The sequence below is a fragment of the Notothenia rossii genome (assembly GCF_949606895.1).
Source record: "Notothenia rossii genome assembly, chromosome: 8".
Lineage (NCBI taxonomy): Eukaryota > Metazoa > Chordata > Actinopteri > Perciformes > Nototheniidae > Notothenia > Notothenia rossii.
In genome coordinates this window covers 20,273,788-20,289,195 of record NC_136906.1, presented here as the reverse complement: position 1 = coordinate 20,289,195, position 15,408 = coordinate 20,273,788, and the positions used below count along the sequence as shown (strand labels likewise).

General features: G+C 43.0%; 1 protein-coding gene across 1 annotated transcript in view; it reads left to right on the top strand.

The window, feature by feature from the left end:
- Positions 1-15,408, top strand: part of shank1 (SH3 and multiple ankyrin repeat domains 1) — a 70,927-nt gene that overhangs the window by 42,922 nt on the left and 12,597 nt on the right. Inside the window, 5 exon segments of the mRNA XM_079643008.1 lie at positions 10,632-10,714; positions 11,009-11,133; positions 11,670-11,805; positions 11,923-12,003; positions 15,151-15,177. Coding sequence (XP_079499134.1) covers positions 10,632-10,714; positions 11,009-11,133; positions 11,670-11,805; positions 11,923-12,003; positions 15,151-15,177 — 452 coding nt within the window.

The window sequence follows — 15,408 nt, the reverse complement described above, 5'->3', positions numbered from 1 at the left end:
GGTATGTGAGCTGGACCCAATTTGGGCCAATTGGGCTGAGCAAAAAGGCTTTTGGATAAGGCTTCGATGCCTATTGAGTGTGATATGAGGACCAGAACGAAGCATGAAAGGGTCAGATTATGACTCTGACGTATTCTAGTTAAATAAAGGTTAAGAAAAGAACAGCTTGACATTCAGATTATTGCAATGTTTGCTTCCATTGTCCACAGAACAGTACTGAGCCAAGAAGGGGTTCAGCTCTTTGCTTAAGTGCATGATGTAACTTGTCCATCCGCCCATTGGGTGATGCTAGTCAAACTGACATCCTTTCATTATGACACAGCTGCTGCAATGTTTGACACACAGCACATGTTGAGACAGGGAGTTGTTGTTACAATAACATACTGTATTAATCCCTCCAGATGATTCATGTAGTAATTCATTTGTTCCAGTGGTGCTTTGATTTGTTTATTGTGATGTGTTGTGAGTAATGAGTGCAGTAGGATGAAGATGTGTGAGGGTTCACTGCCTCAGGTCGAAATGCTGATCCGCCTGCTTTTCATACTGAAGTCATCCTCCAGGCACAGGCTATCCAGATCTCTTTTGACTACTGTGTTCTGCTGAGTTTAACATGGACAGACTGGGCTGATTTCTTCGTATTGGGTTTTAAGAGTAACTTTCCTTTTAGTTTGTCTGCCTTTTGGCTCAGGGTGCTATGCATGCAGTGTTGCCAGGCTGCAGTTTTTATGTGGTCTGAACTTTTTAGCAATGATGAAGGTGGTTTTAGACCGCTATGATGAATAAGTCTGAAATATAAGTGTTGACCGATGTTATACAATCACCCAGTCATCATTACTGCCCTACTATCTGAACTGATGCATTGTACTGTAATACTGTGCCATGGTACAAACCATAAAAGTACTTCAAACGCAGCTGAGATCTTTACTTGAAAAAAAAACGTCATTATGCTTCTTGTGCTGAAACACACACACCATTCACCTGCAAATGGATTGTATACACAAATGTACACAGCACAGTGAAATGAAGTCTCTGCATTTAACCCATCCTAGTGTTATTATACTATACCTGTAGTGGCAACAGCCCGGCTGAAGGGTAACGGGAGCAAACTCTCAAGGTCCACTCTCTTGGTCCGTTCTGGGACTTGAACCGGTGACTCTCCACTTCTCAAGCCAAGTCCCTACTTACTAAGCTACTTCCGGATCAACTTCATCAGTTTTGATCAGAAAACCGCTTAATATTCAGCTTTTTGATCATGGAGTCAGAACTGAAACCTCTCTGGATCTTCTGTGGAGTTGGTCTGTTGTCACATGAGCCTGAGTCCTGTATTGACTATGCGAGTGTGATTTCTCCTCATTAACTCGCCCCAATATAATGTCATTCCCTTTAATGCCTTCCATCTGCATCATGGCGAGCGCCTTGTCGCTTTGAGGCAAACTCATTCCAGTGTCCATGACTTGGACTGAACAGAGAGAGAATTATTTACATAGAAATAAATCCATTATCAATCACATCAATTATTTAAACGACATCCCGCCTTCAGCCTCCCTCTTTCTCTCTTTTTCATTCATCATCATTCTTTATTATTCCTCAACTTTCTCTTTCATGCCTGCTTTATTTGCTTCTCATGTTTTGCCTCTGTTACTGTGTTTTTCTCTTTCACATGCACACAGTATCATTTATTATTAACGTGCTTTTCATCAACAGTGACATTTAACGCAATTACCCAGGCAAATGTACACACATATGTTTGTGCACACTTGCAAACACACACATCATGGATAATGAAAGCTGTGTACTGCAGCAAAGACTGTGCCGAAACTATTTGTTTGGCCAGGCAGGCAGGCAGGCATGGCTGACTCAGAACCGCCTACTTTCACAGCCCTTATCATGACATGTAATATCTCATCTACCCTTTCTTTAATTCGTCTTTATTTGGCCACCTCTCCCGACCATCTCTGCATCCCTCCCATGCTTTCTATTTATCACTGTATATCTAACCCCCTGTACGTTTTAATTTTCTTTTCATCACTCCCTCTCCCCTGTGGTGTCTCCATCTGGAGGTCAGACGGTGAAGGGCACTCTCAAGGGAAAGGAGGGTTGGAGAGGGATGAAGAGGTTGGATGAAGGAAGAAGGGCATTCTAGGTTTACAATTGGCTGAAAAGAGACAAATGCATTGTTTTTTGAGAAAGCAACATGGGGCAAAAGCGGCTTGAAAGAAAGTCTAAAGAAGAGTGCCCTCTGCCGTGTTTGGTCTTTTTTCACTCAAACTATAAAGAACAAACCACGACCAATATGGACTTTAAAGGGTCAAGGGTGCCAATTATTAAGGTATGCCACTTAGGTTTGGAATGTCAGTTTGGTCCATCACTTTGGCCGTGTCGGATAAAACGGATGGATTGCTACTGCCAGGTTTTTAACAGACATGTATGGTTCGTAGACAATCCTAAAATAACATAGTATTGCCTTCGGTCTGAAGCTAGTTATTGTTCTAATACTCATTAATAAAGAGAGTCTTATCTGCCAATCTCTAATAATGACCTCCTTTCACGCCCAAGCCTTGTTATTTGTTAACAAACCTGTGTTGTTCTGTAAACATTTGGCTGTACACAGATTGTTCTACCTTTGCTGTTTTAGCAGCATCTGCTGGCATACAAAATACTTGTAACACTGCTGTTCATTTCAAAAGAGTTGAAAGCTCTGAGCTGATGGTTGAGATCTCTGTCATTGCCGCAGTTGCACGGATCAAACTGTACACAATCTTTACATGCAGCTGCTCCTTCCCCAGCCCGCAGGAGACCAGTACTCTGCTAACAGCGGGTCAAATAAGGACGAGTGAGCACACACAGTTAGGAGCTGGAGGCAGAACACCCCGATGTACACTGCTGTGGTGGTGGTGTGTGTGCCTTGTTAGATATATGCATTGCTTCTTGTGCAATATAAAGTTTTTCACCACCATGTATGACTTCACCTTGGCTTTTTGGCTACAATAACGGGATGATCAGGTTTTGCTGTTGTATGATGGACACACAGATTCACACACACACACACACACACACACACACACACACACACATACACACACACACACACACACACACACACACACACACACACACACACACACACACACACACACACACACACACACACACACACACACACACACACACACACACACACACACACACACACACACACAGGCAGACATGCAGCTACCATCATGTGGACCTTCTGTTAACATTTGTTGGTACTCCTGCTCCCTCCCCCATCTCCCTCCTCCTCCCTCTCCCTCTAATTCACCCTATCTCTGTCACTCTTGCTCTCTCTTGACCCTCTCTCTCTTTCTCCTTCTTTGATGCCCTCTCTTTATCGCTCTCTCTCCCCCCCATCACCAATGCATGCACACACAAACACACAAACACACACACTCTACACAGAATCACAGCGGTATAGCCCGATATGCAGGGAGAGAAACAAAAAGGCAGAGATGTGAGCAGAGAGGGGACAAGGGGCTGTGATCGTCCTCGAATGCAGGAGGGAGGCAAAGGAGAGAGCAGGAGTCGTAGTGAGGATAGGAAGGAGGGAGGGAGGGCAAGTAGAACAAGGACAGCTTCGACATACGTGGAACGAGGCTCTGAGAGATGATGTGAGTGCCTATTCCAGAAAATTGTACCTCTCTCTATCTCTCCCCCTCTCTCTGCGTCTATCTCTCTCTTTCCTCCTCTTCCTCCTCCTTCTCCTCTTCTTCCTTCCGCCACTTACCCGCCAGCTGTTTCTCTGTCCACTCTTCTCTTCCTGTCTGCGTCGATGCCTCTCCTCCTCCCCCTCTCTTTTCCTTGCTGTACCCCCTCATTCATGCTTTGTTTACATCAAATGTGAGGGTAGTGTTTGCATGTGTGTGTGTGTGTGTGTGTGTGTGAGTGCATGTTAGAGGTTGGTGGGTGAGGTAAGTTAAGTGTGTTTTAAAGGCATGTGCGCTCGGCTACAGTAGAGGGAGGACAGCAGCAGAGGCTCCAGAAAGGTCTGCACAAGATGTGTAATGTTACATAGCAAAGGTCTGACTTGTCCTGTGTCGATATGTCACGTGACGAGGGTGAGGATACCTGTGCAGCCTCTACAACTTCAAGACCCTCCTATCAAACCTTTTGAATATGTTGTATCAGATGGGACTGTGTTCCAAAAATCTTATCTCAGTCAAATCCATTTTTATGAATGGAAAATCATGACAGGGAAACATGGGAAGAGAGAATACTATACATGTAAAGGAAGTGGAGGGGTTAAAAGAACAGATGAAAGTAAGGGAGAGGATGGACACAGAGGAAGTGTACGTGCTGTTTGTGGTAGTGTATGAGATGATTGCATGAATGCATGATGTTTGGACTGTGTGTGTGTGTGTGTGTGTGTGTGTGTGTGTGTGTGTGTGTGTGTGTGTGTGTGTGTGTGTGTGTGTGTGTGTGTGTGTGTGTGTGTGTGTGTGTGTGTGTGTGTGTGTGTGTGTGTGTGTGTGTGTGTGTGTGTGTGTGTGTGTGTGTGTGTGTGTGTGTGTGTGTGTGTTTGGGCATCAAACCCCCCTGCGTACAAACCCAAACACCTCTCACTCTTTCTAAATTACCTAATTTCTCTCTCTCCTTTTTCTTAAGCCACCTTATTCCCCCTCCCTTTCCCCCTGCTCCTCTCCTCTCTCCCTCTTGCTCTCTCTGTGTCGCAGTCACAATGAACCATCTCCATCTCCCTCTCTCTCCCATTCCTCCTCTCTCTCTGTCTTAAGTATGAAGAGGTTGGAAGAGCTCGGCCCTCTCCCTTTCCCTTCTTCCATCCCTCTCTCCTCCTCTTCCTCCTGTCCTCCTCCTCTCTCGCGGCTCGCGCTCGCTGCTGTCTCACTGGAAGACGAGAAGGAGGAGGAGGAGAGGGAGGGGAGGCAATGGCGATGGGGGCATGCGGCGAGGAGGATCTCTCCCTCTCCCTCTCCCTCTCTTCTTCCTGGCCGTCGCTCGGCCCTGTGAATAGGAGCGTCTGGTTCATTTACAGGTACCTGCCATGGCTTTTTATACCCCCCTACCCTCCACTCGCTCTCTCCCTCTCTCCCTCCAGTTGCCTCTGGAGATGGGGGGCGGAGAGAGGGATGCGTGCATGTGTACATCATGGATGGCAGGGCAGGATCTATTAGAGGGATTGACAGATGTTGCAGTGCATGCTTGCAGACAATGAAGATGTTTGTATGTATGTGTGTATGTATGTATGTATGTATGTATGTATGTATGTATGTATGTATGTATGTATGTATGTATGTATGTATGTATGTATGTATGTATGTATGTGTGTGTATGTGTGTGTGTGTGTGTGTGTGTGTGTGTGTGTGTGTGTGTGTGTGTGTGTGTGTGTGTGTGTGTGTGTGTGTGTGTGTGTGTGTGTGTGTGTGTGTGAGTGAGTGTGTGAGTATGTGTATGTGATGCATGTGTAAAGACCGACTGCTGCTGCTGCACAGCCCGGTGTTGAGCAGTGCAGCCGCTCTATGTTTTGCTGTATGAACATTTGTGTGTCCCGTTTCTCTCTCTCTCTCTCTCTGCTTTAAATTGCTCTCTGAAAAACGTCCTCTAGCAATGCTGCACAAGTGATGCTTGCTGTTTTTACAGATGTTCAGACTGATTGCGTGTTTGAGTGGCTGCATGCATATGTTTGTGTGTGTCTGTGTGCCTGGATGGTGTTTGCTGTTGTCCATCAAAAATGATGAGGAATGGGAGGGATTTCTCCTTTTCTATGTTGGACAGTTAATTGCATGTGTTCTTGTGTAATATGTGGTTTGTATGTTTACCAGAATGTGTGTTTCTGTGTGTGTGTGTGTGTGTGTGTGTGTGTGTGTGTGTGTGTGTGTGTGTGTGTGTGTGTGTGTGTGTGTGTGTGTGTGTGTGTGTGTGTGTGTGTGTGTGTGTGTGTGTGTGTGTGTGTGTGTGTGTGTGTGTGTGTGTGTGTGTGTGTGTGTGTGTGTGTGTGTGTGTGTGTGTGTGTGTGTGTGTGTGTGTGTGTGTGTGTGTGTGTGTGTGTGTGTGTGAGTGAGACAGAAAGAGAGAGAGAGAGAGGGAGCAAGACTGCCGACAAATTGGAAACAGCTCATGGTGAGAGAGTTTTAACGATGCAGCATGCATGACAAGTTCCAGCTCCTTTCTGACACCTCTACGGAAGCCTGCGTGGCCAGATCTGTTTAATATCTCGGCTTGAATCGCTTAACTGTGCTGGTTTGTCCAGCTCAGATACTGACACAACTTTAGGTTGCTAATAAGGAGGATGCAACGCTGAGTGGCATTTCCCCTGGATACCAGTTTAGTGGCTGCAGGATCCTAGCGAAGAGCAAAAGCAATGGTGCGTTCAGGTGTCACCTTGTAAAGACAGTTTCAAAGTTTGGCAGATTTCTGTCAAACACCCAACAAAGTGTCAAAACAAAGTTATTAACTGGGATAAGTTGAAATATACCCACGTTTACATGACATGTTACCTAGCAGATAGTGTAGATTTAAGGTCTGTTTTCTAATAACCTGTTTGTGCAACATAATCAGGCAGGCTGCTAACAAAAAAAACACAGTTGAGTTTATGCATTGCTTCCATGATTAACACCCAACAGTTTTAAAATGTGACCTGCTCATGTAATACTTCCTAACTTTTTAAGTTGAAAAGGAAAGCCTCAACACTCTGATACCGCTGACCAGCACACAGAACACTTTGAGGCAACGGGGGCTTCTAAGGATTTACTGGTGCAGTATTTTGCACATGCAGGCTTTATTTCTCAGCCGAACTTGGAGGAACATTCAGTCCAGAAATGATTTGGACTTCGGTTGATCGAGCCACTGAACTGGAACAGTTGATGATATCCTTGAAGACAGCAAAGCCTGAGTTGGTTGGATGGGTTTCTAGGGACGAGTGCTATGTATTAGCCCTGAGCGGTCACACATACACCAAACAGGCTGAATAAAGGATACAGAATACAACATAAACACGACAGATATGATCAGGCTCATTTTCTTGTACACGTTAGAAAGAAACTCGCAGTTGCAATAATTATTTGTTCACATTGCGAAAGACTTGGCAGACTTGTGAGTGTAACTTTGGCCCTATTCAGACTGGGAATAGAGATGTGTCTCTTGTGATTCAATCACAAGTGGACAGCTCTAAGAACAGGTGTGAATACTTTCAAGGCGCTTTGAGGTCAATTTGGGATCTGATCGCTCAAACCGGAGCAGAGCTGAAATTAGATTTGAGGAGATAATGGTAACTCAAGACTCACATGTCAACGAATTCTGCAGCCAGGTGTAACGGACCAAATGTGATCGGATCACTAAACATGTGTGTGTGTCACTGTAATAGCAGATCCGACCAGGTATTTAGTTCTCTCTGAATGCTGGTTTCACAAAGTATATTTCATCAGGAATATTTTGCATTTTCTGCCTTTTCTTTTTTTTAATGAGTCAAGATTTTAGAGTTTATCATCAGCCCCAGTGATCAATGTAATATTTCTTTACGTTTTAAGTGTTGTGTGTGTCTTAAGTTTTGAGGCATTCAATCATGTTGTCTAGCGTTTGCATAAAACTAGGATACTATGTATCCATTGTATTATTTACTACCGAGACTAAGCACTGTCAGTTGTGAAACAAGTGCAAACATGATCTGCTGTTAATTGTAAAGTCTCCTGAACTGATATGTCTGTTGTCTGCACACATGCTTTATTTCCGTTGAGCGACTTGTTGCTCGTGTTCCCTGCAGAGACAGATGAACAGCTACAGAAGAATGTGTGTGTATATATTTCATCAACATTACTTTGCACCTACTGCCCAATTGTAATTTCCTCTCACTCAGACCTACCTTAAGATTTGTGTGAATGCGTCTGTGCGTACAGTAATGTGTTTGTTTGGTGCCTCAGTGTGTTAGAAATCTGGGCTGGGCAACAGAGATGGACAGAAGAAGACAAGAATAACAAAGAGACAGAGCCTTGGCAGAGACAGAGAGGCTCACACAGCCTGTAGAGAGCATCACACACTCAATAGACTGACTTTAAAAGATCGTAAGGGGGAAATGTGATTAGAAATAAATTAGCAGAAGATTAAAGAACAAAGGAAGGAAGTCAATATAAAGGGAAGTATTGGGTTAGGCAGGGGCCATAAGGATGGAGACATGTAAAAAGAAGAAAAGCCAGTCATGAGAAAAGGAGAGAGGGATGAACAGATGGAGTGGGCTGGGACTATTTGGTGCCAGTGGGATTATCAGCATGTGGTTACAGTATGTTACAGCTGACACGGTATATATACCCCTCTGACTCACTGACTGACTGAATGTTTCTTTCCATTCATAAGAAGACAACAGTCCAGAGAAGTCAGCTGCCCTGAGAGGCGGTGCTGTTTCTCACACAGAAGTTATTTAAAGGGGACCTATCATGCAAAATGCACTCTGTGATGTCTTTTATACATAAATATGTGTCCCCGGTGCGTTTACATTAGCAAGCCTCGCTAACACTCAGAGCTAACCTGTACTGTAGAGCACATGTGTTTAAAAAGCAGGAAATAAAAAAAGAACTCACCCTGTGGCAAACCTGCAAGAGAAAAAGCATTTGCAAAGCAAATAATCCTTGACATGTTTTAGAACAGGATGGCGTTTTATCACAGCAGAATTTAACTTTATCTCCGGTAGAATTCTGATCAGGCATTAGCTCCGCCTCCTCTTCTTTCTTTTTTTTCAAGCTAAGGACCCAAGATCCGTGTTTCTCTAATGGCGCATTTCCACTACAACGCGGAGCGCGGTTTAAGCATGCCGTGCCGTGCGCGGCCCGTTTTTGGTTGCGTTTCCACTTGGCGTAGTACCGGCTAGCGGGTACTATTTCACAGTTTTTCTGACCCCATAAAATCGAGCTTCTAAGCGGGCCAGCAACCGGGCTGAGTCGGGCTGAGTATGCTAAACTAGAGAGAGAATCACTGGCAAGGGGGCTACAACTACAACAAGATGAACATATTTGACCGTGATTTAATTGTAATACACGTTCCAAAATGATGGAGATCGGCTAGCTAACGCAGTATGTGCTCCGACCGTCCACTCACAACAACGGCCTATACAGACATAAATAAACCAGCAACTGTGTTCGCCATGACACAGACAGTCTGTGGTTTGTTCTTGTTTAACTTTTGTCTAGTTTCTGAACAGATATGAGGAGCTGTGAGCTCTGAGGGCTAACAGCTAACGGCTGATCTTGTTTTTATGTGTTTTGCAATGAAGATGACGTCACGGCTCCGCCTACACTGCGTTACTATAGTTACTGCCCCAGCTACTAAACTGTAATGGAAACGCAGCATAAAGTGAGCCAGTCCTAACAAGGCCTAACTATACCGTACTAAGCCGAGTGAGGCCCTGCAATGGAAATGCGCCATAACAGGGCTTCAAAAGAGGGCTATGAGCAGTATGAGAGATGGCTACAATGGGTGAACTGTTTGGTGTTTTGATAATACCAAACAATATAGTTATATAATTGACAATATAGGTTTCAAATATAGCATGATAGGTCCACTTTAAACCACAGCATTGATGTGTGTGACATGTCTCACCTCTATTACTAGTAGGACAAGAAAAGCATCTTGTAATGGGCAACACAACTCAGGAACAAATATTTTAATGACATTTTTAACACCCTAAGGATTTAATGGTATCCTACATTTGTCTTTAAGTAACATACGTTTATCAAAATTTGAGATTTTAACTGCAAACTGCATCCTTACAATGTGAAAATTCTCCATTACATGCTTACGTTCTGTATTCAAATCCAACTTATGAAGAAAGCATTATCATCTCAATGTACTCAAAGTTTTAAAAGTAAAAGAACCCCTCACCAATGTTTTATAGAGGACATTGTAAGAAAAGTTGTATTACTGAAGCATTAAAGTGTAGGTTGTTGCTGGTTAAGGTGGAGCTAGTTTTACTAGTTGTACCTCTTTTATACATAGTTGGGTAGTTTAACCAGGGGTCGGCCTACTCTAAAGGGGAACAAGTTATATCTATGGGGTTGTAGATGTACTTAAGTTTGTAGCAAAGAGTTCTGCTCCAAAATTTACATTAATTTTGGATTTCCTCTAATCTCATATTTTGTATCCCTACATGCCTTTTACTAGGAAAGGACCGCAAAGTATTCTCCTCTCCGCACTCTAAGAGAAAAATAAATGAGAACAGGAGGCTACAATGTAATTTCAACATAGTTAACTGAACAAAAAGCAACAAATAAATCCGGAACAGGAATATAGTACAAAAGTAAACATGTAGACGAGTAAGTTTACTCTTGTAAATACATAAACACAGTGGTTCCAGTTGTAACCCAATACACTGTGGAAATATGTTTTTTGCCTATACTGGTGGTGATGTCATCAGAAGGGGGAAAAATAAGTTGGAAGCAGACAGCTGAGGATGGGTGTAGCTGGGGGGGAGATAAATGTTGTTATTTATTGATTTAAAACTTCCCTTTACACCCATTAATCCCATTGATTAAATGATTAATAAAGACATGCAAGGATGTACAATGCGTGTCCTCCTAGTTGTCTGTCTTTCTTTTCAGTCTTGTGTCATCTCTTACTCTCTTTCTCTCTGTTTTCTGTGTCATCTCTGCTAGTGACTACATAATAAAGGAGAAGACAGTGCTTCTACAGAAAAAGGACAGCGAGGGTTTCGGCTTTGTGCTTAGAGGGGCTAAAGGTAAGTAATGTTAAAGGAACATTTTGCCTTGCAATCTCATTTGTTGATGGTGTCCTTATCATATAGCTATATAGATAGTATCTCAGTCTCTAGTCTGTTGCCTCTGGAACCGATGGTTGCCGGATAAAGTCCCAGAGCAGACAGGTACTCTGAAACGCTGCTCCCTAGCTGCTGGCTGTATATACTTGATTCCCATTGCTTTTATAGGATGGGTTAAATGTGTTAGCAATCTATAAAGCAATTTAGCATTTGTATCACATGCTAATGGTTTTTGTATTTGTATTGCGCCTCCAGCTCAGACTCCTATCGAGGAGTTCACCCCCACCCCGGCTTTCCCTGCTCTGCAGTACCTGGAGTCTGTGGACGAGGGAGGGGTCGCCTGGAGAGCCGGGCTCAGGATGGGGGATTTCCTGATAGAGGTGATACTACGATTCACTACTGCATTATGGGTTGTAATTATAAGCACAATTTAGAGGTGAAATATATTGTGTTTATCTGCCCCATGATTCAGATCTGCTCCGATTGTTAAGTTGGCCAGTGTAACACCATTCCACCAATTTTGATGAAATTCAAATAGTTTTGTTCCGTAATCCTGCGGACAACCAGACAAAAAAGCTAACAAACACACTCAAACAAAACCTTAGGGGGAAGTTAAAAGGAAAGGTTCACAGTCCTCTCCAGTGAAGGAAATGTTTAATTTTCTGTACACTTTTTATTTTTATAAAATGTTTTAATTCACAAATGATCTGCGACAAAAACAAATATTTAGTTCAGTGGCCCAATGCCTCACTTTAAACCAAAACTAAATGAAAGCTGTTTGTTGTTGTTGATATTTTTGACCTTTTTTTCAGTAAACAAAGCTAAACATTTTAACCTGATGGGGATGCGGCTGGTGGGCGTGTTATTAAACTCAATTACTTCTCTGTCCTTCTTTGTCTCTACATGTTTCTCCCAGGTCAATGGTCAGAATGTGGTGAAGGTCGGTCACCGACAGGTCGTCAACATGATCCGGCAGGGGGGAAACAGCCTTATGGTGAAAGTTGTCATGGTAACCCGCAACCCCGACATGGAGGAGGGTTCGAGGAAAAAAAGTAGGAGTCTATCTTCTTCAACCTGGGGTTCTGCGGTAAATGAATGATAGCGATAGATGAACCTAGTTGTTGACTGACCCCTGCTGCCTGTGTCTGCCCCCTCCCCCCCCTCTGTAGTCCCCCAGCAGAGCAAGAGGCTGAGCACCCCCGCTATCGCCCTACGATCCAAATCCATGACTTCAGAACTGGAGGAGATGGGTAAGAAATTGGCTTACATAAACTTTTGGATGGGTGGAAATCGACAATAAATGAAACAACAGACAGACAGGGAAATTCAAAAAACATATGAAGAACACATTAAAGCTGAATAGGGGGAGATGAATAGATTGAAGTGATAAAGGATAATATAAATAATGTGAGATCTGAGTGTTGGGGTTGTTTAAGATGCTGAAAGTGTGAAGGGGAGTGGAGCTAGGTCTACATTTTTAGACAGCAAGAAAGTAAAGTCACTCAGGGACAGATAGGAGGGGGGCAGGAAAAAGTGGCTCCGCCGTGGATGAAGGTCTCAATGCATTTCACTGTTCTTTCAGAGGTTCCACACTGTCACTTCCAGCACACCCACTACAGGTAACCCCTCCCTGAAAAAGTGTCGCTAACCACCCTGTGATCCCTCTCTCACTGCCCGCCTCTCTTACCCCCCTGCACCCCCCACTCCTCCCTGGCCCGCCCACAGCTTTAACCCCAGCGCCCACAGAGCAGTCTACTACTTTGTCTGCTCTACTCACACAGACACTCAGCAAGTATTTGTTGTCAAGGTAACACTGCAGGGGAATGGGCGTCACCTGAGAAGAGTTTTTCCAGATGCTGAAAACATCATGGCTAAGTGTCTTGTCTTCATGTCTTAGTGAGCAAGTTGCAACATATCAAGTGTAATATTTAGTTGAGAACGTCTCTGATTAATTGAAAATAAATCTTGCCCTGGATAAAATTATTGAGATGAGTAATTTAGCAAAAAAGCAACTTTGTTCCAGGTCTGTTGCTATGGTAACATCATTATGTGTGGCTATGCTTATGCCATCTCTATTTGAGACAAAATAGTGGGAGGAGAGTGCATGGTGAGGGTCAACACCCCCATTTGCAGATCTGAAATTGGCCAGTGTTTTATTGGTGATTGGGTTATCTTTGCTGAACATTTATGGTGCTGTAAGTGTTGCTGCTGGCTGGTTCTGAGCATGCCCAGTGAGTAATTGATGATGTAGGGGTGCTGATAACATGTGGAGCTTCTGGAGGGGAGGGGAATCTGCAGGGCTACATCAGCTGGATTCAGATCTGGTTTCAGTACTTTAGCCTACAAACAATGACTAAACTTGCCTGGTACACAACAGCAACTACCAACTGAGTCTGGCCCTGATGCTGTAAGTCAGGATCAGTCTAGATAAATAAGCCCTTTGCTTTTTTCCTCCCCAATTTCCTCATCTCACCTGCCTCCTCTCTGTGGTGTGACCTCACTTGAGCAGCACAAAGCATGAGCACCCAGTCTGAACACAGGTGCTAGTTTCCTCTACCCCAAACCCACCTTTCCTTCACTGCTCACTATACACTATTATTTCCCATTAGCACTGTATGTATCCAGTGAAACTTTATGCTTATCTCAATATATAGAGTATCACTTAAACAAACATTGAGTTGTTACAAATGAAAACATTTTACATTACACAGTTGCTTGATTGCTTTTTGGCAAAACAAAAACATGAAGTTGTTCTCCTTCCACCACATATAAGGCACATTCTTTTTTTAAGAGGATGTGGTTATTATTTTTTTTTAAAAGCAGTAACCATGTTGCTGTTTTCTAACTGTGCACAATAGCCTCATCATCATCATCATCACCATCACCATCATCATCACCATCACCATCACCATCATCATCATCATCATCATCATCCTCATACCAAGGTACAGTATTGGAATAATTTAAAGTGACATAGAGATTTAATAGTGCCACGGTACAAGAGCTAAGTCAGTCAGGTACAGCTTATTGCAGATTTATTGTACAGTGTATATTTTGGCCAATACGTAAAAAAAAACTGAAAATGTCCAACTTAATATGTATCTTGGTCAACATTCTTTAAAAAACTGAAATCTCAAAGGGATCTTTTTCATTTTTGGATATATTATTTGTGTGTTATATGTTAAACTAAAGTTTCTATTAGCCAAACTAGAGCCAATCTTACTCTTATTTCTTCACAAATATCCATTGGTGCCAGAAATGTCAGTATTTGTCGGGCTATGCATGGGAAATAAGGCTTTTAAATAAAATGGTTAGTTTGTATCAATAAAGGTTAATTCATAAATGAATACTCCAGTTTCCTTGTCATGTGGCTAGTGTATTTGTACACTTTATAATACACACCTTATAATAACTTGGGCCCTGTTTGCTTATGCCTCCTTCTGAATCAAGGTGAGAGGGGCACAGTGTGTGATGAAGCCATGTCAGCCCCCACCATATGCTCATTCTAATGCATTAGAATTCATTTAGCTGTGACGCTTATTAAGCTATCTCACCTCTGTGATTGGTGCAGTGTCCCAGTTCACTCAGAAGTCACGCTGCAGGAAAACAAGGACATTGAAATGGAAATGATCATGCAGTGCATTTCAGTCCAAAAAAATGTTGTTTTCCTGACACTAATTTCACCCAAATGTTGTTTAAATTTGTACGGACAAAATATGGCTTGATTTTGAAAGGATTTTTGTTGTAAGTAACAGATCAAATCAGGACACATTCAAATTCCTTTCATGCTTGGTTTAACCATCGGACATTACTTTTAATTTATGTTTAATCAGGCTCAATAAACTACACATTATGAAATATAACCGCCTCAGTATGAGTATTATGAATATCCCTATTTCTATTCAGTCCGCACACACAAGCTCACTCTCACCAGCGGATGCAAACACCAAAGGGTCACCTTTAATTCCTCCTCTCTACTCCCCTGTAGACGTATCCCTTTACTGTTCACTGGTTTAACCACTTTCTCTGTCTTTCCTCTTTCTCCTTTGTCCCCACTTCACTGCTGCCGGGATCTCAATCCTTTAACAGTAGAGAGAGGTGGGAGTCAGTTCAGACTAATTCCACATTTATATTTGTGTTTTCAAGTGTGTAAGAGAGAGTAACAGCAAGAAGCATACTGTATGCGTGTGCAGCATGTTTACCGTAACATAAGTGTGCATGCTTCAGCTGTCTTAAAGTGTGGGTGTTATGTACGTTCTTTTACATCGAAGATGGAAAAGCTTGGCGAGGTGACTCACTTTGTCAGGCTCCAGCGGATATGATTAGTATTCTCTGTAACAACGCTATCGCACTTTCACTCCTGCCAAAACTTAAGTCTCCTTTTGTCCTCCTTCCAGCTGCTACCCCTTGGAAAAAAAAATCAGGTATGCTCTGGTATACACTTGCTTAAAGGTCCCATGACATGGCCATTTCTACTGATCATAATTCCATTGTTGAGGTCTACTAGAATAGATTTACATTGTGCAATTTTCCAAACTCACATTGGTTTTCTCATACAGCATCTCTGTATAGTATGTGTATTCACTAAATGTCTCTCTGTCCTACACGCCTTGTTGGAGTTCCTGCCCCCCCCCCTCCCTGTAAGCCCAGTGTGC